Source organism: Symphodus melops, assembly GCF_947650265.1.
Source record: "Symphodus melops genome assembly, chromosome: 5".
Taxonomy (NCBI): Eukaryota; Metazoa; Chordata; class Actinopteri; order Labriformes; family Labridae; genus Symphodus; species Symphodus melops.
The window spans coordinates 16,167,877-16,192,955 of record NC_136695.1 but is presented as its reverse complement, the minus strand read 5'-3'; the positions used below and the strand labels follow the sequence as shown (position 1 = coordinate 16,192,955).

The 25,079-nt window shown below is 40.2% G+C and overlaps 1 protein-coding gene across 4 annotated transcripts in view; it reads right to left on the bottom strand.

Annotated features, from left to right (window-relative positions):
* The window catches only part of carmil1 (capping protein regulator and myosin 1 linker 1), a 62,833-nt gene that overhangs the window by 8,791 nt on the left and 28,963 nt on the right, over positions 1-25,079 (bottom strand). For 2 of the 4 annotated variants that reach the window (XM_079344970.1, XM_079344971.1), the window contains exons 5-31: positions 24,903-25,024; positions 23,986-24,083; positions 23,791-23,861; positions 23,375-23,448; positions 23,149-23,224; positions 18,703-18,791; positions 18,236-18,330; positions 17,340-17,426; positions 15,902-16,005; positions 15,019-15,096; positions 14,324-14,400; positions 13,280-13,384; positions 12,863-12,932; positions 10,781-10,862; positions 10,550-10,649; positions 10,149-10,203; positions 5,678-5,850; positions 5,428-5,496; positions 3,873-3,966; positions 3,232-3,330; positions 3,005-3,133; positions 2,729-2,860; positions 2,324-2,499; positions 1,646-1,733; positions 1,198-1,338; positions 604-621; positions 33-99 (exon numbers count right to left, since the gene is read on the bottom strand). In XM_079344970.1, coding sequence (XP_079201096.1) covers positions 33-99; positions 604-621; positions 1,198-1,338; positions 1,646-1,733; positions 2,324-2,499; positions 2,729-2,860; positions 3,005-3,133; positions 3,232-3,330; positions 3,873-3,966; positions 5,428-5,496; positions 5,678-5,850; positions 10,149-10,203; positions 10,550-10,649; positions 10,781-10,862; positions 12,863-12,932; positions 13,280-13,384; positions 14,324-14,400; positions 15,019-15,096; positions 15,902-16,005; positions 17,340-17,426; positions 18,236-18,330; positions 18,703-18,791; positions 23,149-23,224; positions 23,375-23,448; positions 23,791-23,861; positions 23,986-24,083; positions 24,903-25,024 — 2,569 coding nt within the window. The remainder of the gene's footprint in view (positions 1-32; positions 100-603; positions 622-1,197; positions 1,339-1,645; positions 1,734-2,323; positions 2,500-2,728; positions 2,861-3,004; positions 3,134-3,231; positions 3,331-3,872; positions 3,967-5,427; positions 5,497-5,677; positions 5,851-10,148; positions 10,204-10,549; positions 10,650-10,780; positions 10,863-12,862; positions 12,933-13,279; positions 13,385-14,323; positions 14,401-15,018; positions 15,097-15,901; positions 16,006-17,339; positions 17,427-18,235; positions 18,331-18,702; positions 18,792-23,148; positions 23,225-23,374; positions 23,449-23,790; positions 23,862-23,985; positions 24,084-24,902; positions 25,025-25,079) is intronic. The other 2 variants (XM_079344972.1, XM_079344973.1) reach the window with 1 other exon arrangement.

Below are 25,079 nucleotides of genomic sequence, written 5' to 3'. Positions count from 1 at the left end.
AATAACTAAAATATAAGACAACAACTGCTCACCAAAGGCACGCGACACAGGCCGCAGCATTCTGCTGTGGATACTCTTCCTCTTGGATTTAGGAGTCATCTGAAAAAGAAGCAGATAATCAGCTGAGATTTGTAGTCATTACTGACTGAACGTCTCAATAACTCATTTGGATCATTTAAGACTGGTGGAACATTCTTCACAACTTCTACATCTAACACCACTTTCCTTGTTATCAGGTAAATACCAAAATTGTATTGTGATCCACATTAACAACGAGCTGATGACATACGAAGCAAATGATATCACTGAGAACATTTCATTGAGGTGGAAGCATGTAAAGCTTTAAGTGAGGAAGCAGTGCAATCTTGAGTTAAATATCCTCTTTCTTTGTTGGCATTCAATGGTGTCAAATGTAGAACTCTTAGAGTAAGGAAGTGACGTATCAAAGCAACACACTGTAATCATAGTGCCTTTTCAGACTATATCTTTAATTACAGCGATCACATAAGCAGTATGGGAGCATGTTTGTGATAAAGAAAAGCTGCAGCAGAGAAAGAGAGATGATTGAGAAGAGAGGCAGAGGGACAGTCGAGAAGTACTCACACTGGTGCAGCACAAAGTCTCCATGGAGCAAAGGTGGAAGGAGAAGGAAGGAAAGAGGGAGCGAAGATTGAAGAGGAAGAGAGAACAAACACAGTAAGGCAAAGAGAAGACAAAATGATAGAGAAGGCTGGGACATCCATGAGCTCTGAACGCTCTTTGTTATTGTATAACAGGAGGTGAAGGTGAATAGACCTTAAGGGGGGGGAAGGAGGTGAAACAGACGAGACCAGTGACAGAGGAACATGCAACCGTAATCTACTGAACCACGACAAATCCAGATTAAACAGGAACCCATATGTTTACACAAAAAATGAAAAGTCCTCCAAAATAAAACCCTTCCTTCATGGATGAATGTTACAGGTCATTTCATATTGTCATTCTTCTGTATAGCATATGAAGCTCGGGGCAGTTTCTTGTGTGAATGTAATGCTACTGATTTAATGCTTGTATCTGTTAATCCTGTGAAACCAATAAAATAATCAAACTGTGAATCATCGAATATGATCACTCTTTAAAATCAAACTGGGATAGAGAATGATATTGTATATGTTAACCTATTGGACTCAAGATCACAGGTTAACCACCCAAACCTACCATGCAGGTCTCCAGATCTTCCAGCCTCTCAGCCTCCAGTATCTCTGTTGACGCCCGTTTAGGAATCTTCTCCTCTGGAACGTCCAGATCTACTGATTCCTGCTGCACCAGAGGGCGACCTCGCCGCACCAGGTGGTCAGCCTGAAGACAGAAGGAGTGACAAGGAGAGAAGGTGTGAGTGCAGGAACAAGAAGGAAAGGTTTAAGACAAGATGAGAAGAAAGAAGGCACAACGAGCGGGGAAAAGAAGGTAAACGGAGAAAGGAAGAGAGGATTAAATGCGGGACAATCGCATAATAAACCTATTCAGACATCTGGAGTACGCAACTATGACCTTAAATGGCTAAAGATATGAAAGGCAGCTCGAATTATGTTCCAGCATGGGTAATTACCAGGCATGATGAATGAATCAATGAGCCAGTTTGGAGTTTAGTTTACTTTATTCTTACCAGGGTAAGTTGGGAAGAAGACAGAGCTTCCAAAATCTCATCAACAATGCGATCAGATAGGAAGGACGCCAGACTCAGTTTCACCTCACTGAAAAAAAAGACTTGTCAACAACACTGTTATGCCTTTGATTGATTACAATGAAATTGTGTATACGCACGAGTCTTCTCAATGCCTTGAATCTTTGGATGCTATACATGATGGAGCAGTGAAGTTCATTATTAATCTTAAGGCCCTATCTCTTCATTTTACTTTGTGTGCTGATGGTGGCTGGTGTTGAAGTTCTTGGAGACATTAATTTGTCCATGTTTATAAGGATATTAAAAAAAAGTAACTGGCTTCTTTCCATGTGAAAAATACTTGTAGGAGCAGCATACCTGAAACTCATTTTAGTTTCTAGCTACAACGTGGAATCTGCTGCAGGAGGAGTTGGGCTGTGGGAGCTGGTCTCTCTCAATCATTGTAAAAGTAGATTGAAGATGTTCAGGTCATCTATACTTAGATAAATAGCAGCTTTGTGACTCAGGATTGGTTGATCTGTCTTTAAAAAACAAAGTATTTGCTGTATGGTGTAGTTGAATTGTGCTGCCAGGACATTCTTGTAAATGACAATCTGAAAGAGGCTTTCCTGGTTCAGTTAAACAAAATAAAACCAAACGTTCTCTTGAACGCCCACACACCTGATCTTGTTGATAATATCCACTCCAGACTGCTCCAGCAGGGTTTTGGTCACAAAGCTTTTGGGTACAACCATCTTGGCTGAGCTGGCCTTAATTAGCTCTGGACGTAGATTACTCCTCATCATCACGTGAGGACATAACGACTCTGCGGCATCAACCATGGACTCCAACAGGGTCTGGAAAGAGTTAAGATGAGGGATAGATGTCAGTCATTGTGATGCACAGGGTCACAATAAAACGTACATGTTGACATGGTTTGTAAATGGTACGGTATATCCCATAAGCTGTATTAGATTCAATATTCTAACGATAAAACAAGTGTAACCTTTAGGTATAATTATCTGGGTTCAAAGCTGACAGCTAATTATCTTTCTCTCAATTCGGGACTGAAAGTTGTTATGGTACCTGCAGTTGTTGGTCCATGACGGTTGTCACTTCCCCCGCCATCGACTCCAGTTTCTCCTGGATGGGTCCTACTGATGAGCTGTTCACCTCCTCTCTGGCTGCTGATCCCAGGTGGTAGAGGTTAGGGAGTAACTGGAGGACACATAGAGGAAGACATTGGAGCGAATACAAGATGTAAATAAACTACTGGAGATAAGGTCACTAAATGAGCTTGTAGGCGAAACCTTTTTTATTTACATGCCCTCTTAGGCCCATATAGGATGTGAATTTCCTCACAGTTTTAGAATTTCTGGCATCTTTGATGAGGTTCTCTGCGGATCTGACGTCTTCCAAGATGGCATCTGTCTCAGAGTTTCTCAGAGAGTTCAGGTGGTCCTGCACCTTTACACAAATCCTTTCAATCATCTGGAAAACAAAGATATGATACATGAAACATGTGTTTGAAACATAAAGCAGAAAATGTATTTTAAATGTTTAGTAAGTTCAGGTCGAGTTTTACACACTTGTTGAGTGGTTGTCGTTACAATGCCCTGCTGCAGCCGATACGCCTGCTCCTGTAGGTATTTTCTGGTTTCATGATTCCTGTACAAATAATTCTCAATCTGCAGAGAAACCACAAAGCATCATGATAATTAATGAATGTTAATCGTTTATTTTCACACATGCACAAAACTCCTGAAAATATGTAACATTGGTACAATTGACAGTCAATAACGCAGCTTTATACTTTCTCCTGCTTGCCAGTATTTTCTTTTCTACATTTTGTACATTAGTGCATACGTTCAGTTACAACTAGAAATGATACTAAGGAGAAAAAAAAGTCATTATAATGTCCAACTCTGTCACCCTATTAGCATTTTTGAGATATCTGAATCGTCTTTTTACTCCATGAGATCCCCCAGTGTTGACATGCTGACAAAGACATACAGTATGTGAATTCAGAAAGATTCCTGGGAAAGGCTGTCCTGAATTATACAAAGACATTTTCAGGAATGCATGTATGAAAACAGATTTTTTTATATACAGAAAGTTAATCTTTTGATTTTCTGTGAAGTCATGGAACATAGCATGCACTGTAATCATCCTGTGACACTACAACAAAACTGCTGCATGCTGTATGAACCAATAACAACACTTCCTGTACCCTCAGCAAGGCGTCCTCGGTCTTCTCTGGGCTGGCCTTCAGAGCCTGGGAGGCATCGATGATTGGGATGGGCATAAAACGGATGGTAAAGTTCCTAATTGACACACATGCCCGGGACATTATTATAGCGTTCACATTCCAGTGGCAGGTAAAGAAGCAGAGAAGTGTTTACAGATGTACAGAAACATTTCAATAAACAAAGAGGAAACTGATGAATCTCACATTAGTGCAGTACAATGAACTGGCACCATTACAGGTTTCTGATGTTGATATAGTGGTCATCACACCGTATTAATACTCATCATATGATTAATAAAAGAAGGAAGTGAATAATGAGAAAAAGCATAATAAAGAAATATAAAGTAGAATGGACAGCAAAGAGATGAAATTGCTGACAAAAACAGAAAAGAGGCTGAATGGATGTTGATGGTTTTGAAACTAAAAGTTCAGAGTTTTATCTGTCTTCAGACGTGCCTGGCAGCACGATGAAACAGAAACACACATGAAAAACCAGCAGTCAACACGGTGCCATGATTTATAAAGAGTTGACTTCTGTATGAACTCGGCTGTTCTCCTCCCTCGTCTCTCTCTCTCTCTCTCTCTCTCTCAGATCTGGTGTGAAAAAAAAGCCAAGACATCTTTCAAATTCAGACTAGCTATTCCCTCCATCAGCCCCAATAAAAAGGATTCCTCTGTGTGGCCTGAGCTGTACAACCATAGTCTGAGGTTAGAACGGCAGCTGGGATTGAACCCCCATCCATTCAGTTGAGAGAAGACGGTTGATAGAGCCGAAAAAACGGGACACTTTGTTTACTATATGCTTGAACATTTCTGCTTGCAGGCATTTATCTGAGAGAATATCTGAAGAATGCAACATTGTCATCGAGTCAGTATTACCCAACACTTCCTGATAACGAAGAAGACGAGAGACAGGAGGAAATTGACTAAAGAGAATAATAATAATGCCATAGGAAGCACACACAAACACACAGCTGAACTGCTGTACAGAGTAGCAAGAAAAAAAAATGGTGTTCTTTCAATAAAGCATTAGCGAGACTCAGAGGGGAATTGGAAAGACGGGCTGCTCGAAGGATATGATAAACAGAGAGAGGAGATGGAAATGGAAAGAGGGGCACTTACAGATAAATCCCAGAAGCAAATTTAGTGTAGTGCACATGTGGTTTCATACTACCATAGAATACTGATCATTCAAATCTACAAACAGGGGAACAAAAGCATTGTTCAGTCTCAACTCTCAATGTTTGCCTGTTGTGCTCTCATCCTCTCTCTTCTTCAGCGTCTTATTCTTCTGCCATTGTTTCTTTGTTGTTTTATTCCCTTTTAAACCACCTGTTTTCCTTCCTCTCATCCTCTTTCCTTCTCTTCCTGTACAAACACACCTCAAGGTGGTCCTCCTGTTCTGCACTAATGCAAATAACATCTGGGCTGCAACACACCTAACCACACATCCATCCCTTTAGCAGTGTATGTATACTTCAGTACTTACAGTATCACCACATTCTGTTCGACTGAAGGTGCTGACTGAGCTACTTACTTCTCCAGAGCAGCTGCTACATCCTGAAGACCCTGAGGGCTTGTGTTGTTTTTATCCCAGATCACAGTCCTGCACAGACAAAAAAACCCACAAGTGGCAGGAGCTAAATTGGCTTCAAAAAGATTGCCTACAAAGATCACCTCTTACCTTCCTGACATGTAAATACAGGGATTAATATATTATAGTAAAACTATTCTATAAGGATTATTTTTGGGCTTGATCAGTCTTTGACCTCTAAACATATGCTGACCTGAGTTTGGAGTTGATCTGAAGCGCCTTGGCCAGCATCTTGGCTCCCATGTCCCCCATGGCATTTCCGCTGATGTCTAACCTGGTGAGTGAGGAGTTGCTGCCCAGAGCATTCAAAACGATGGTCAGGTCACTCTTTAATCTGGAGTCTGCCAGGGACAGTGATGTGAGCGGCTGTGGAGGGAGAAGTGTGTGGAACAGGAGAACGGAATTAGAGGAGAATTAAAGGATCATGAGAACAGCTGGTGAAATGCAGTCTAATAATTACGGACTGTCACACCTGGTGTGGGTAGTTAGTCAGTTCATTGCTTTTAGGAGAAATTCGACTTGGGCACAAGAGAACGCCACATATAGCACAAACACAAGGAACACAGCACAACACAAATGTCTGTGACATGAACTTCTAAAAGCATAGAACACACACACACACACACACACACACACACACACACACACACACACACACACACACACACACACACACACACACACACACACACACACACACACACACACACACACACACACACACACACACACACACACACACACACACACACACACACACACACACACACACACACCTTCATTTACCCTTCCATTGCACATATACCCATAAAACATCAATAATTCAATTGCACTGATTTTTTATTGCTCTCCTGTTATTCTATTGTTTTTCTAGCCTGTTGTGTTTGCGCTATATGTGAGTTGTTGTAGTGTTAAAGGAATGCCTTTTGGTTTGTCAGTAGTGCATACAGGATGTTATTCTTCTTTTCTATAGTCCCTCTCTAAAACTGCTATTATATGCTAGGGGGTAAGCCGTCCATGTAAACATGATGCAGATACAGCGGCTCAGACGGCAGCACTCGGGTGTCACATTCATTGTAGACAGTTATGGCTCAGAGAGATACTTTCAGAGAATATACTGGATTTCTGCTGTACGTGTGTGTAAAATGTTGCACATTCAGCCTTAAACAACAGCTAAAGTACTTTTTGTTGTGAGGATCATCAATATTCTCTTAGGCGGTACCAACTTGTTATTCTGACAGAGTGTCTTTGACTTCACTGTCAATCAATGCTTCACTCTTATATTTATGTCCTTATTATCAGTGTTCAGAGTGAGCATGTTGTCAGGATCACAGCAACTTCTACAGTTCGCACTAATGTCATTTAGCATGTAATCTAAACATGTTTATTTTTAAGGTTTAGATTTTTTTACAACTGCATGTTCCTCCAGGAGCGTGTGACTCAAAAGGGCAAACCTAAATTAAAGATTTATCAGAGGATCAAGAGGACTTTCAAAAGACTAAAATGTCAGAGGTATCCTCATTCCAGACTCCACGGGGCAAAATGAAAAATTCAGCACTGGATCAAGTGGATTTCTTTGCGATACAAGACTGATATGAGGGTTTACAAATGTCCTGCAGAGCACGTCTGTTTAGCACAGCTGAGCTGCCCTGTGATGCATGTCATTTACACAGCTGGAGACGGCTCAGACACAATCAGTTTTCACAACTCCTGAATCCGGAGGCTGGAATGCTGTCTGATTTATGGTGCTGAAAAACATTTTCACATAAATGCTTTGAGAATAGAATCTAAATTGGTTTCCATACTCAAATGTTCATATTATTTTAATTAAATTTAAATGTATTTCATTTCCTTTATAAATATACATTTTTTTTACTTTTCCTGCAGCAGCCTAGGTATCCCTGGTTTTGATTATAGCCGATATGAATCAGTAAACTTCATATTCTGTTTTCTGGTTTTATTTACAGCAAAGGAAACACTCGAAACCACCTACGAGTAGTTTGGACTGATTTGGCCAAGATGCAGTGTATAGTATGTGAACAAATGTGAGAGCCGCGGTATTCCAAATCCCCCTAAATGTCATGCTGGTACAGGAAAAGTCTTAAGTATGTTAGACCAGTCTTCCTTGCTGTTCCTAACAATTTAAAAACGCCACGCCTGGGACTGAAATATGGGACATCCAGTACATCGAGTTATTACAACGTTATGGATGCCAACCGCCATAAAAACCAAACTATCTACATTTTATTCAGAGTATAAGTGGGTGCCACACTGCAGCTGAGTTTGAAAGTAAACAACAGCCCAGCCGACTGCAGATTCCATCTTAGCCTGACCATACTGATAAATAACCACAGACTGGTAGTCATACTACTGTTGAACGCAGTATGCAAGAGGCAGTATGCAGTACATGCTGCATTCAACAGTAGTACTCAGTATGTGGCTCAGATTTGGCTCTATTTTAGTATAGTTGAGTTCATGAAAGCTCCTGTTTTACTTTTTGTAAAGGCTCGATTCATTCTATGATCTGTTTGAAAAATACAGAAGATACCGAGGTTTCTTTGAACTCGTTATCTCTTTAGTGGGTTAGCAGCTATCTAAAAAAAAAGCAGTAAATCCAGTGTGAAAAATTGAGCCCACACTTCCCGTTTAGAACATGTGTTGGAATTAAATCTTTCCTTTACAGAATTTCCAGAGAACAAATCTAAATATGATATCAAGTGGGAGTCACTCTCCTCCACATTGGATAACATGAGGGATGTCCCACTAACAGCACAGAGATGCTAAAGTACGCTGATACACACAAAAAAAAAAGGGAACGGGAAAGTAGAAGGAGCCTCTTTTCTTCAGTGGAAAATGAAAAAGAACTCTGGACATTAATTCAGTGTTCATTCCTTGTTGTGCTATACTGTTCAAAAAAAGGGTCCAAACAGTAAAAAGACTGATTTGTGATTTAGGTGATTAGAAAATATTTCGTGTCTCTAACAAAGGGGTGAGGTTAAACTGAGTTTTCTTTATGCATAAATGTACATCTGTTCATGAGTGCGTGCTAGAATTGCATCAACATGGCAATAAAGGCAGAAAAATCACTTTTTTATGTCTGGTCTGAAGATGCACAGCGAATTATTTACTGCCTGCTTGTGCTCCTGTGAGGCTCAGAGCAGACATTAAACATGCAAATTTAACAGTTTATGGACCAAGGACACGGTAGCTAATTTGTTTTCCAGTGATATAAATCAGTAACAAGATCCCTATCATTGTGTTCCAACACTTCTTTTCAGTGCAACACTTGGATCTCAATGAATATCTTTGAAAAATGTCATAGTAGCATTATAAACCCAGTCCAAAAAAAAATAAAAAATCAGGGTGATAAAGTAATAGTTGAAAATGGATAGTCTCTAATATCTGATTAGATATCTATACGTGAATGACTTTTACCAGCTCAGATTCTCTGTTATTAATCACTTCAATAATGACATCATCATCTCTGCGTATGCATACACATCGTGATTAATAAAACCAAGTAAATGAGAAACTGTGCCCAAAGACATGCAAATAAAAATGACCTCATAACAGAGACAGATTACTCCATTAACTGTATTTCCATAAAATGATGAACAGTGTTTAATATTCTGTTGAAAGTCATTTATCCTGCTGTGTATGCTCAGCAATATAACATCCCATCTCTTCACGATAGTCTTCATTTGCCCGGCAGAGGGGAAAAGGATGCTATCACTCATTGCCTTTACTCAAACACTTAAATGCTTAATATTATTGAGAGATTGAGGATATACAGTTGTTCTTGGTCATGTGTTGTAATGCATTTACTTCTTTAACTTCATGCTTGTGAACTATCTGCTGTCCAAAGCTGCTTTTTTTCTTTTACAGCAGACACATTTGAGTTATATCACTCGTCTCATTCTATTCTCTGCAAGATTAAGCGTTTGAAGAATTTCTCCTTTTATTAGAGAGATGATTAACTTCAGCTTTATTAATTTTGGGGTACAGATGGCTTGTGGTTAGGTCCTGCCCGATGTACAGGGGCCATAGTTCTCCTAGAGGGTGGCCTGGGCTCAAGTCTGACCTGTGGCTCCTTTCCCAAATCTCCAGCAGCCATAAGGTATCCCAGGTTTAACAGCCTGGACTGAGGCCAGGACACAACGAAGTGCATGTGCTGACTGGAGGTGCGTTAGCGTATTTACACTGTGGGAGTGTTTGATTGTGTACTGTCATTGCCGACTACACACAGACAAAAGAAGTCACTCTGTTAGGCTGAAAACAATTTGACAGTTGTTATCTGTACAGACCTTCTCTTATCTGTATCTGCACATGTGCACTGGTTGTGCGGTTCCAAAGAGACACGTCACACACACACACACACACACAGGTTTTGAATTGTAAACTCAGCTGATCATCATCAGCAGAGAGTCTAACACAGTAATAACCAACTGTGGTATTTTATACACCTGACCATGCACAGTATATGTGAGTAAAACGGCACAAATGGTTCCATATGGCTCTCAAACACCACATGGTTTCAGTTAAATCTGATATTTTATTGATCACTGGAGGGAGTTATATTCACACCAGAGGTCAGAGATCAGTTGTAGAGCAGCTGGTGGAAATGATTTGTTCTTCCCAGCAAATGCCAGACCGAGAAAACTTACCGACTCCTCTTCCTGAATCATATGGACCAGGCTGTCCAACACTGGGGCGAGGTTTCTAAGTCAGGCAAAAGAGAAAGGAAGAATTAAGGGAATCAGAAATAACAGGCTTTACTTACATTATAGGCATGACCATCACAAAAATTAATCATGTCTATTTTATTATTTTTTATGTACATTTTTTTGGGAAATCTCTGTTCATAGTGACTACTTCACTATATTCTACTAAGTAGGTAGTGAGAGAGTCTTCACTGCCACATTGCATCTGGACAAATCAGTGCTTTGTTGGATAAGTTGAGTCACACGAAGCCACAAACAAACCAAACCCATGGCTTAACCATGGGGTTTCTCTCTCAGCCACATCTGTACACATCAGCTGTGCAGCTTCTCCACTGTGTTCTTACTTGGACTTGATGTTGTTGAAGTTCTTCCCCAGGGAGAGATGTCGAATAGATCTGTTCTTGGCCAGCCACACCAGCAGCGTGGCCAGATCTGAATCCAGGCCTGGAGGTGGAGAAAAAAAAAAAGATTAGTTGACTGAGGTAGATTTACGTAGAAAAAGATATGAAGCTTGAGTTTAGGGTAAGTGTTGATAAAAAAATAAGGCTGAATAAGCATGGAAGCTCCTATCTCACCATTGTCAGAGATGTCAAGGCTGGAGATGTTTGGGATCTCTGCAATACATCCTTCAAGGATCTGAGAACCTCCTGAACGCAACTGAGAGACAGAAGAGCACATTCTTCAAACATGTAACTAGATACATAATGTAAAGTACATGAGACGCAATCAGACAGTTCAGTAATAAGAGATACTAACACCTGAAAGTACCTGCAAATAGGTCAGTCTATGCCCTGAGTTTTTAAATTAACTGTTTCATCCAACATCAATTCTCCTTCAACTCTTCAAACCTTCACAGAAACTTGCACTGCCAACCACCATGGTTTTCTCTCAAATGGATGTAACTGTTTAAGCTCAGAAAATAACTGTTTTCGGATCATTCATATCTTACCAGGGAAAACACTTTTGAGGTAATAGATGAAAAAGAATGTGCGCTCAGAGATTGCAAAATGTCAGCAATTTTGCATCATTGGGCTCTAGAAAGTCCAAACAGGTAAAGGAGGATGACTGATGTATTTAAGTCCACAGTTTGAGCAGTGCTGCCGTGCTGTTTTACTTTGATTTGATACATAAATAAATGAATAGCATGCATATTTTTGAACTCAATATCTTCAGATGCACCAGTTGAAGAAACTGAATGACATGAGAAAGAAAAATGGTATGGACTGGATCTTCTCTAGACACAATGAACACAGATGCACCGCACAGACAACTAATACTGCAAACATGCAAGAGGAACTCCAGCAAGTAACAACACAGATCACACACAAACAATTGCAGCTAATTGTTGCTTCTAGTTGATTTTTTTCATTCCATGTTGACGGAAAAATGGACGCCTTGAAGACAAGGATTGGCAGAAAATATAAATATCTTCCAAAACAGATGTGCAAATCCAAATGAGGAGGCATGAAATGTTAATTATTAAGTGTGAGCTCATTGGTACTTACACAATGGCCAAGCTTACAGAGGCATTAAGTGAGAGAACAGCATGTCAGAGGCAACAATTACCAGCAACAAAACACACCGAAGCTTAATGATCATACTTGTTCACACATTCACACACATTTGTACAAATGCACTTTAAAAGGATCCTTATTTTGAGCGCCGTCGACACACTGACAGCACAGATTTTGGGCTTCCTCCACCAAATGGTTCATTAAGACTTCAAAAAGAGGGCAGAACGCATCATTTCCGCCACAGCTTCACTTTGGGAGTCTGAATTGGATTTCCTCTGTAATTTGTATTCATGTGTTTTCCATTCAATCTTTAGCAAGCTTTCCTTTTCTGCGCATGCAGGGGCGGAGATGAAGGCAGGGGAGCCAGGCAAGCACGAGTGTGTGTGTGTGTGTGTGTGTGTGTGTGTGTGTGTGTGTGTGTGTGTGTGTGTGTGTGTGTGTGTGTGTGTGTGTGAGAGGGGAAACTGTGATGAAACAATCAGAGACAGAAACTAACTACCCCCATCCACCCCCACCCGTGTTCATCTCTCCCCCTCCACCTGCTGCCTGCCAAGCACTCCATTAGACAGCCTCTTAATGGTGTCACGAGCCAGGCTTGTCAAATGGCATTGGAGCATTTGAATTGGACAAGTTTTACTTCAAAACTATTAAACACAACACTTCAAAAAAAGCTGGAACTGACAAGTGCTAGTTCACAAGTGCTACAGAAACTAAATACAGGGAGAATAAAAAGTACAAAAAATAAATAAATCAACAGATGCCTCCAAATAATCAACTTTATTCGTAGCATCGTGATTTAACTGTGCAGCCTACTTCCACTTCAGATTCCCTTGCAATATTAATTCAACATCACAGCGCCATGCATTTAAATTGAACAGCTGTGGTGGGAGCCAGGTATCAACTTGTGTAAGCAATATTTAACTTTGCCATAGAAACATTAAGATTTCAACACTGTGTTAGTAAATATTAAAACACCTTATTATAAATTGTGAAAACGCTTTCTGATGTGTGCGTGTGTTCAACACCTTGGCAGATATCACTGCAGTGCAAAACTGATCTGGATATGAAGCATGGATGGAGATTCACTTTATATGAAATGAGTAATGAGTTGAAATGATCAGGAAGTTGATTTCTTGGTCTTACCTCACAGCAGCTGAGGTCTAAAGAAACGTCTTTCACGTTGATGTTACTAGCCAGGCCAAGCAGGAGAGCTCTGAAACGATTTTGTTCAATTTAGCTAAATCATTTACCTTCAAAATTGATCAGAGAATAATCAAATAATTTAAGTGACTTCTTCTTAATGTAGTTAAAGATGCATTACTTGTAAGTCAAGGTTTTTCTACAAATGTTTGATGTTGAATATTGTTTGTGCAGCAGATCCTTATTTCAACATAAACTAAATGATTCTCTATGCCTGAGAGTCTAAAAGCTTTAAATGTGGATGGGTTGAAGTGGAAGGTCATAACAGAGTTTGAGCAACAAAATGTGCAGTCAGAGAGAATGTGGGGCAGAAGGAGTGTCTCCTCAGACACATTAAATGTGAATGAACTGTTCTCTCACTTGAGGGCCTCTGGCGGCAGCTTTGTTCCTGACACATTGATGGAGCTGAGAGACATGGCACTGCTGAAGAAGTGCTTAAATGATGGAGGCACCTCTTTCCCTTTCCTACAGAAAAAAAGAGCAGAAAAAAATATCACTTCAAGCATTTACCGTCCCATCAACTTCTCTTTAAAGCTTTTTTTTTCCAAAATAGAATTCAGTAATCAGACCTGAAATGTGAAACTAGTGGTAATTTTTCCACATCCTTCAAACCTGTAACCTGTCTAAACTTTATTATACTGCTTGCAACCACCCCCCCCCCCCCCCATCTTCTCTATGTGACCCTCCCTCTTGTCCTCTATTTCCCTCCTCCCCTGATCTTGTCCCCAACTCCCTAGAGGCAAACTGGAAAGTGAGATAATAATGGGGAGAAACTCCACCCACAACCCATCTGTTACACTAAAAATGAGTACACACACACACACACAAACATTTAGAAGCACACATTCACTTACACAGGAACTCAAATTCAAACACAAATCTTGCACATTTATGAAACCAAACAAACATACAGTACATTATGCACACCTTTTTGAATCTGATCCTCTACCTTGTTGTCTGTAATGTCTCTTTGTCACCAGCAGGTGTCACACAACAACATTGAGACACAAATTGGCTAAATATTCCCAAATGTAACAAGTCTTATAAGGTGAAGTCTGTCTTCATGGGTAAAAAAACAACAACAACACTGCAATTCCATGAAAAGGAGTCTCACAGGAAAGCCTCCGTGCAGGTGAGAGCAAGAGCCTTTGCTCTAAATGCACATGGCGCACATCAATGTATAGGAGATTTACATTTCTCACAGGACTTTTAACACAGACATACTGTATATACTGAAAAATTAAAATTAAACTTAAATTACTTAAATACCCCTTTAAAAGTATTCTTTGTTCCTTATACGGGGAAGATGGCTGATTCTGATAACTGTATAGGTTTAAAGGTAGAACACTTCGGTCTGTGAGATAACCTGCCCTGTTTGTAATCACAATAAACAAGGGTTCTTACCTGTGAGGGAAGACACTCTTTGACACGTTGAGAACAGAGAGGTGTTGGACTGAACCCCGCAGCAGAGCCGAGCAAACCTGAAAAATACATATAAACAATCAATTGTGCTTTTTTTGTTTTTTTTTTACTTAATATGAAAACATCTTTAAAATCTTTGACTTTTATCCCACCACATTGTAATTCTTAGCACATTACAACTCTCTTAAACAGAGAGAGCATTGAGTCTCACTGTACACCACTGTGTTACAATAGTTATGTGCTCTGCTATACTAGAAAGCCAAAACATGATTGAGGAACTAATCAATTATTTGAGTGACAGCCAGACAGCTGGCTCCATCTCAGACTAATCAATAAGTGGTATTTGGCTCTCCGACCCACATCAATACATCACATACGGTATTCAGAACACTTCACTGGCAGAACACAGTAACACAGATTAAGTGGGGGTGTTAAATTGGATTATATTTGCCGCAACACATGTATTAATGTCTGACAGTTTATCTTACAATGAAGTTTCGGCTAAGCTACAAATCTAATGCATGTTGTTGGACAGCTGTGAGTAATTCTCTGAACATGTAGGGGCCTGTTTAAATTGTATTACCGATAATCATTAATCTCTTTTCCAAAGGATGTTGTAATAAGGGATTTTTTTGTCCTATGAGCATCAGGCAGTATCAGTGTGGGACGTGACTCACCTGGTCCAATGAGCAGTCAGTGTTGGAGAGGTCAAGGATGCTCAGGCTGTTGGGTTGACCCAGGAAATGGTAGAAATGCTGAATGTGAGGAAAAATATAAACAGTGAAACAAAAAGTGACAAGTTACTCGACAACAAGTTGAGTTTGACTTCTGCAACCTTTTGAAAATGTTCATTGTCTCTTTTTTTGTTCCATGACTGTTGAAAAGTTACTGTACAAATGCTTCATAACTTCCCATCATTTCTGATTTCCCATGTCAAACCTCCGATCATTTTCACAACTTATCCAAAAACACGTCTTTACAAACAGTTGATATAATATTATAATTTATTATTATTGCTGTTCATGGTCAAACTACTTCTTGGCTATGATTCTTGCCGTGACGATGAAGCAGCCACACATCCAGGGTCGATTCCTTTAAATTAGTGCATTTTAAAAGACCAGCTGTTCTCACCCATTTTGGTATCTGCTGCTGCTCGCTCTATTTCTACTAAACTAGAGTGGAAGCAAAAAATCTCATCTTACTCCTGGCAAGAACAGGACAAAACAGGATTACAAAAAGAGCAAAAGTATTCCTTTAAAAAAAGTGCTTTGTGGCTTGTCAGCTCTTCTGACAAAGACTCTCTTAGATTCTGCCCATTGTACTGGATCCTGATTTGTGACCTTACAATAAAGAATTCATACCCGTGTCTGAAAAGATGTCCAATTACGCGAGTCAATAGTCTTCTACAGAGTGACATGCTAACTGATTTATAACAACCTGACAAGACAGCCACACAACTGCAGCACTAAACTGGTTCAATCAATTTGATGTTATCGATACCTACTCAGAGATGGAATAGAAGCTCTGTGTGTGTGTGTGTGTGGGCGTGCATGTGTGTACCTGCATGTCATCTCCTCGGAGGACATTCCCTGAGAGGTCCAGATGGACCAGGCTGCTGGGGATGGATGGGTTGGCACTCAGTGACTGACAAAGGCTGTTCACCCCTAAAACACACAAAACACAGAAACAGACACACACACACGCAGCGTCAGCATCAACGCTCAGATCTCCACTTGATGTTTTGACAGGGTACTAAAGGAAATAGCAGAGGAAATGAAAGAGCAGGAGCAGAATTCAGAGTGCATACATGGAAAGTGAAGAGACCAGTCCTTCTCACGGTTGTCAGTGTCACGCTATGTTCAGGATGAGGCTTTCCGTTTTATTATAACGAAGTTTGACAGAATACATTGATCGGCTGTTATTAATATTTATCAACTTCTAAACAGCATCATGAGGAACAGCAAGAGTACAAATGATAAACAAGGATTCCAGGAGATGGGAAACGATTGCATGCATGTCTTTGTACACATGGATTTGTATACATGAAGTATTGATCGCATCATACTGACACACTGCTTTTGACCACACTGACCCCTGTCACATCATTCACATAGCTGTCCCCTTGAAATTGCACTGTTATAGACTGACTCTGAACCACTACCACTGTCACTAAGTCAAGGTGTGAATGTGAAGTGACTAACAGAGCCAGAGAGATGAGAAGAAACAGGGAACAATAATATAGACTTTAAAGAGTCAACATATTTACTTTACTTGCTAAAGTGCAAAAGAAAACTAAAAGCTAAATCCTTGACCTCTGCCCTGAGCATAAGGGGCTTTGGGGGTTTATAGATTGGGCTTTAATCTAGACGAGCACAGCTCATTTTAAGCTGCACAGCACTCTTAGTTAGACTGACAAATAAATGTTCTTTACTGATGGCCTAAAAGCAGAGACAACAATTTTATCTCCAAGTAACTGGTGAAAGTAGCTTCTTTAACATGTAAATTATGACAGGAACAATGAAGTATGCCATGTAGTTTTTATGAAGTAAAATCCTCTGCACACACTTAGCCACTTCCTATTCCATTAGAGGACGGGTTTTTAGTGATGCCAAGAAAAAAGAGCTATTCAGCAAATTAAAACATAAATAAAAATGATATTCCAAACTCACACAATACAGACAGCATTTTTTCCCCTCCCTCCCTCCCACCTGCACCAACAGTTTTAGTAGTGCACTAATTACGATAGGTGTCATTAACATCCCAGCTGTAGCTTTGATCAAATTAGTGGAAGATGTGACCACAGGGGGACATGGAAACAGAAAAGCATAAGGACAGCCAGCTGATCTTGATACAATATTTATATTATTGTTATTTTCTCCATATTTTAGCTTTAATTCTAATTATTCTGATTCTAATTTTAAATAACTTTATTGTTTATCCACCTGCTTTATTTTTTACCTGGTTACAAAAGATAAGAGGAGCGAGAGAGTGCACAAACCTTTGGGTGATAGTGAGGTTTTGGAGAAGTTTAAATGCTTGAGCCCAATACGAAGTTTGGCAAACTGGGCACCCAGGGAGGAGACGCCTGCAGCACAAGACAGGAAACAGACATGAACAATGGTTTTCTTCCTCTCCATTTGACTCCTTTCAAAGCTTTTTTCTAGCCACTGTGCAGGCGAAGACGTTGACATTTGTTTGAGAGATTTATTATCTAAAAAAAGCAGTTGCATATTTAACCAAAAGTTTTCCGAAATCCTTCATGGATATCTGACAAACACTGCTGAGAGGTTAGGAAAATAAATAAATTCAAAAGGAACAAAAACGTGGAATAAAATGAATTGTAAATGTGCATTATGGCAGGACTCCAAACATCTTAATATTGTAAAAGATGTTTACAGTGGAACAAATAACATCAGAGACGATAGTGACCTGCTATATGTTTAAATGTGATTTCCTGAATTTTTGTTGGAATTAATCTTTAAGTCATGTCTCCCGGATGTACTGAAAGGCCTTAGGAAAGAAGGGATGAGATATTAAAATAATAATAATAATACATTTAATTTGTAAGCGCTTTTACGAGGGCTCAAAGGCACTTTACATGTAAAATTATGTATTAAATATATTTCTCTCACGGCACTGTGACAGTTTAAACCTGATTGTCAACACTGTTGTTCTGTGTTCCTGTCACAGGTTCTTGTACAGTCTGTACACAATGGATACAGTTAGCAGATTTTAGAGTGAGCAACATCTGACATCTAAATGAAAATTGTTAGTATCATGTGATTACTATTTAACTTTGGTAGAGGAGTGACCTCTCACACAGAACCTCATACAATAGAGAGCATCAAAGGTCAGAGATCTTTACAGATTAGACTGGATTAGCAGATATCATACCTCTGTCCTCCAGCGGGTTGTTGGCAAGATTAATAGTGGTGAGTCCTGAGCTGGGGTTATGGGCCAGGGCAGCTGCGAGCTTCTGGGCAAAATCACTGCAGAGTGTAACATAGTGCATTTATTATGCGTGTACTACAAATATATACTTTTTCACCTCATCAAAAATCAAAGGTCATCATGTTGACCTCTAAATATAGATATAAACTAGTGCAAATAGTGAAAATTTACACGTACATGATTTCATTAGCTTCATATATTTATGTTTCTGGTGTTTTGTCTTGTTTTAAAAGGTACACTTACATTTAAAGGTTTATTAAGAATAATTCCTCCTCCGAGCTGACAAAAGGAGAAACCTAGCCCACATCATCACCCCTTTGCAAAGCTACAGAGTTGGCTTTTCAACTTTCAACTTTATAATTGATTTCCAAGACAGAACTCTGTGTTCCTGTTCACTTTTTTCTGCTCACGTTTTCAGTCCTGCATTGTCCAGGACCAATTCTTCTAGTCGACTGGATCGAGACACTACCCGAAGGATCTGCTCACACACATCTGCAGACTAAAGAAACACATAAAGAACATGAACACAACACAAGGACATCATGCTTCATATCATAGGTCTCACACTGTCAGCTTAAAGAAACAAAGTGTACGAATTAGGTTTAGTACACTTTGATGCTGTCTTTAGACACAGCGGTGTTACGACTATCCCTCTTGGACAACTTTTGTTTATAAGCAGATTGTGCCAAGCCAGTAAAAGATGTTTGCGAGCCTAAACAACCATGCTGAAAAAGGTTCAGTAATATTTCTCTCCTCTTAGCTACATCTCTCCTCTTCCTCTCATGACCTCTGCCTCTGACACGGCACAGACACCATTCTCCCTATTGAAAATGACCAAACTATTAAATCAAGCTTTGAAGCTCCAATTTTAAGGTTGAACATCTACATGTTGTTGCTTTAAAGAAGAAGTTCACTGATCTGTTAATCAAGGATTACAAAAATGTACTAATTAACTGAACCAGCTCCAAGGCTGCAAGGGCACTTTTATCTGGAACAGCAACGCTTTAAGTGAAACATTCAAGGTCACAGAAATTTACTTTTGGGACACTTGATTCCCGCAAGTGTTCTGCACTGAAATCACTCCAGAAAAGCTCTTCATTTATGCTAATTAAAACTGAACGTACAAAGAAAACTCAGCATGCAGAGGAATTCTGTCTTTTCCTCTTATAGACCATTTATGCGTGACACAGAGAGATCGGGGACGGCAGACTTGTTGAGATTCTTTAGAAGGAGGGAATGGTCTCGCTTCTGTGGTCTGGAGCGCCACAGGAGAGAAAGAGGGAGAGAAAGCAGTCGTATTTAGAGGAAATTAAAAATGTAGCAGTTTGAAGTCATTGCCCTACCTAGATGTTCACTGACCCAGTTCAATGTGCCAGACTCAAATACGCCCTGATTGCTGGACTACAGTAATTCTAATTCTATACACTAATTATCTGCACTGGTTCATAACACAAACATTTTTCATATTTTTACTGGACTATTGTTTTCTAGTTATTCTTGGTAATTGACATTCCTGTTTCTGTCAGCCAGCAGCCTCAGTGTGGAAAACACAGTGGTGACATTGTGCCACACTTGTATCTACAGAGAGGGATGATGGGGAAGAGAGACACAGACACAAACACATGCCACGAGAGAGGGAAGAAAGAGGCAGTTGTTCGCATGTGTACTCTGTGTAACTGTGAGCATTACAGAAGGGGAACAAGAACGATGGAGGGATGACACAACACAGAAAAGGAGATATGAGGGATGAAATGGATAAAAAAACAGGGGATAGGGGTTAGAGAGAGAGCGAGAGAGAGAGAGAGAGAGCGAGAAACACACAAAGAAGGCTGTAGTTTCCACCAGACTCACAATAAAGCTGTTGGTGACAGCAGTGACACTGTCAGCATGTGCACTGCACCATTTACAATTCATTAAATAAGAGCCTTGTCACGCCACACACACACACACACACACACACACACACACACACACACACACACACACACACACACACACACACACACACACACACACACACACACACACACACACACACACACACACACACACACACACACACACACACACACACACACACACACACACACACACACACACACACACACACACACACACACACACACACACACACACACGATCAGGAGAGACGTCTGGTCCAGTCCTCTTATCACAGCTGTCCTCTACTTCTCTCCCATTTTCAGCTCAGCCTCACGATCAAACCACAAAACAAACAGCCTGATTGAACTGAGTAATATAATCCTTCACTCTATGTGTGTGTGTGTGTGTGTGTGTGTGTGTGCATGTGTGTGTGTGGGTGTGTTTGTGTGTGTGAGAGTGAGTGTGCGTTTGTGTATTTGTGTGTCATATTAACCAGTCCACCGCACTGAGAGATTCCTTATCGGTTTGATTGAGCCTGAGGCGATAGCCCTTAATGTTTCCCGCTCACTTTCTGCCTCATGATCAGGACACGTCTGTAATGTTACACTAACAAAGCGATACAGACACAACAGTGCATGCTGACAGGCAGCTTTTGTCCTCCAGTTGAACTTTTGCATGGACGGATTAGGCAAGAACATTATCCTGGAAAATGTTTAGTTTCTCTAACTTTGGCTTCATGCTTAAATTCTGATCCCTGTTTCCTGATAGTTCCTGACTCATTTCCTAACTCATCGAGCATCTCTTCCTTTCGTTGTGTCCACTGACCTTTATGTTTCTGTCTCACTGCTCCGTTTGCTGCAATCGCTATTTTTTTTCCTCTTTCACCCTCTGTTTCCCTGTTATTCTTCTTTTTAACTTGTGTTTGTTTCCACTGGCATGTGATCAAAATGATTCAGATATCACGCTCCAGAGCATATTCTTGCAACATTTATGTTTCCAGTCGATTCATTATTATAGATAAACATGCCAGCAGAGAGAAAGAAAATAACTTTATGACTTTAACTTCCTTTAAAATACTCAGAGGAGTTTCTGTTCCATTACACTATGATCAAATAAGGACGTCAAATCTTCCCTCCAGCACAAAAAACAACACTGATGCTGCAACCTCTCTTACACAAAAGTCTCAGTCCCCATTAGTCTACGTTCTAATCTCACATAGAAAGGACACACGTTAGACACAAGGTGCACATGTGTCTTTATGAGTATTTCAGCATAAATATAGCACACGGCATGGTGACTGACAGGTATTTTAAATTCAATTCAAAAGGAATCGCCTGTGACGGAGGCGTGAGATAATTGTGTTGACTGAGGAAGTTGTGTGGTAATTGGTGAGACTGAGCGAGGCCTTCAGGAGGAGAGTTAGGGATGGAGTGCTGCAGGGGGCAAAAGCCTGAGACATTGAGCCCCTTTGTCTAGTTAGGATTAAGTGTCTTATCACATGAGAACACTGGACTGATCCTCCGTCAACACACGGGAGGGAGAGAGAGAGAGAGAGAGAAGAAACAAAGGGGGGGGAATTCTGTGCATGGGAGATACAAACAGCCATACAGACATTTAGGCAAAGGTAGGCTGAGAGTCAATGTACTATTCAAACACTGGCAGAGTGGGTTTATGTAAAATGGTATGAACGCTGTTTATGATGCCGAATGAGAAAGAATAACCGGGAAAAAGGATTTAAAAAAGAGTCAGTCTCCTAAAAATAAATCACAGCTTTTCAAATAATATTTACCAACTAAAACTAGATCAGGGGTTCACACATCCTTGATTCTTTAACCTGACAATCAAAACAACTTGTGTCAGACTAAATGGATGAACATTGTGAGCCTTGATAGCACAGCATTTCCATTCTAAGTATATCAACATGCAGATATTAGCATCCCACTCAGAGCAGCGTTATGTAGTGACAGTGTCACAGAGCAGCTAGCGTAGCTGGAGCCGCCCTCTCTTCTTCTTACTCAGTGACTTCTTTGGTTTTTTTGCCAAATCAGCTGGTGCCTGTGATAGCACGGCTGTCACTTGGGGTTTGGCATTTGGCACATTGATGGACAGAGAGACAGCCTTGTTCAAGCTCTCACTCAACCTTTTTCTGCATGCAAATATTCTAACAGACAAAGCAGAAAGTATGCAACTCCAGTGACGCTGGGGTGGCACTACTGTAGGGCAGTCAGGAAGTGAGCAGAAACGGGACAGTTTTCAGAAGTCAGAGGAAGTGACCAAGGAAGAAACATAGATCTCTCTTCACTATTCAGATAGAATTCATCTGGATAGTGATTTTAACATTAAAAATATTACATCTACCTGTATTTATGATGCTCAGAATCCCCCATAAAGAGGAAAAAAAAGGGTCCCCATGTGTGCCAAGTCTGATCTGATTGGTCGGCCAATCTGCTCTCTTGTAATTGGTCAGTCATTTGGCTTTGTTCTCAGATATTTTACCATATAGACTGGAATAGTGATGACATATTTTTGTAGGCCAACCTGGAAGAAACTACGCCGGTGGTTCCTACGAGAATTCGCCTATTCAGATTTTTGCATTGGATTTTGGATCATTGCAGAAAATAAGCTCCGTGTCAAACACTCAATTGACTTTTAGAGTTAAGAACCCGTGGCGCTAAAATGCTAAGTCACTTCCGGGTGTTAGGACTCATTCCTGTGCCAGTCTATTGGGAATGCTACAGTCAGTCCAGGGTGAGCTTGTGCTTGCCACAACAAGTCAATGGGCTTGGATCAGCTGCATCATTTTCAAGAAGGGGGACTAGGGACTGGTGTTGCTGCTAACAGGAGGAGGTAAGAGAAGCTGCATTTCTGCGGATTTTAAATTTTGCACGTAGAACATAAACATGCACAAAACAGTCAAGAGCAAATAAAACCAGAAAGTTTAATATGGGACATTTAAAGAAAAAAGGGGTTCTTACCAGTTTGTAGTCCTTGGTGGAGAGCTTGGTGAACCACTGATTAAACTCCAGGACTGCTATTATAGCCACCAGATCCCTGAGAAAGAGCAGGCAGGGAGGAAAGGAAAAGTCATAGCTTCAAATACACATTTTTCTTTATCAGAAACACCTATACAACTTTCTGGTGTTTCTCTTATCCTATTAAATGTTTTCAACCACATGAGGTCATCTGTTTGCAACTTTTCACCTGTTTTCCAAATGGCTGAAGTCCTGTAGGTTGAGGTCTCTGCTGTCTTGTGTTAAATAGATAGTGTCCACATCCTGAATAGGAGACAATTCATTAAAGTAAGTAGCAACAAACTGTCAATTAGAAAGAAAACATCTGCTAGGTCTGGATGACTCATATAGAAACAAGTTTTAGCACAGAGAAGATGGAACATAAACAGTCGCGAAAGAGTGCCTGACTCTGTAAGACGGAGTAAGATAATGAAAACGACTGAGGAAAATAAAGATATAAGAAAATGTGTTCTCTTTTAAAATCCACATGTGGTGAACATAATTCTCATTAAGGATTAAAGCAGATTTTTTATATTACAATAAACATCACTCAAGCATTTATAAAGCAGGATGCACTAAATGTTAAAGAAAGAATATGACACTGACCCACTGCACTTCTTCTCTGTAAGGCAGCCCCAACCAGTCACACACACATCTGTACAGCTGTGAAAACCCACCTAGTCAGGAAGAGAGAGACTTGCGATATAAACATATAAAATCGCAGAAAACTTTGGATCGACAGTCAGTTGATTCAATAGCAAAAAAAAGCAGATTCATTATTTTGGAGTAACTGATTCGTACCGCAGGGCCCAGGTTCAGCCGTCTTGTTGTTCTCCCACAGAGTCTGCAGTGAAGTCAGCCTGTCTGGAGGCTCCATGCACAGCTTCTTCATCACTTTACTGAGAAGGAATGACACGTTAAAGCTGACTTTGGTCCCGTCTTTCATGAATGGTAATTTGTGAATTGTTAAAATCCTTCAAGTCTTGAACGGATGCAGCACCATGCTACTTTCTCACTTCCATGCACATCTATGGACAAGTTTCTCAGCAGCTGAATGTAACTTAATTCTAAAATTAATGTCTAAAGTAGAAAGAAAAACAGTGCAGCTCTGGTTTGTCCTGCAGAAAACAAGCTTATAAAAGTGCATGGTCCACATCTGTAGGCGTTTGTATTCATAATCATACTTCCTGTTTTTGGAAAAAAATAAATAAATCAAATGAGATTAACTTCTCCTTTGCTTCAGATGCAAGTATTCTTTTTAAAAAAAAATGCAGTTACCTGTATTTCAGCAGAAGTGACTGACTGATCGAGACCAATTGATGCCTTTTTGTTATGACACATTAAACTCTGAATGTTGGAGTATTATAAAGTGAATCTTTTGGAGGGATATTCAGATGAAAGAAACAACCTCTTTACAACATGTATTTCTGTTCTGCATTGTGTTGGTTGAACTATTTCTGTTTATCAATCTCTTGTGACATCTGCACTCTGTCACCTGTCGTCTCCACTCCTGCGTCGAATAAGACGCATTCTAACCCCCCCAAATATGCACTTTTAGATAGCAACCTCTCTGCAGGTTAAAATACAGTTGGAAAATAAAAAAAACTCTCATCGATTTAAATTGGTTCTATTTCGATGTTTGTTTCTTTTAAGAGGTATTATTACAAGTCTACAAGCAAGCAGTATTATACAATCACACACACAGAGGTGGAACTTACTTTGGTGGTAGACCGGGACATATCCTCAGCAGACAGTTCCCTATGTGAGCGACCACCTCGTTCACCTCCTCTGTAGAGAGCAGCTTTAGAGAAAAAGAGCCCCGCTCGTACTCTAAGAACAGCTAGAAGGACAAACGGTGAATTAGTGATTAACACCAGCACGTGTGGTTTCACACA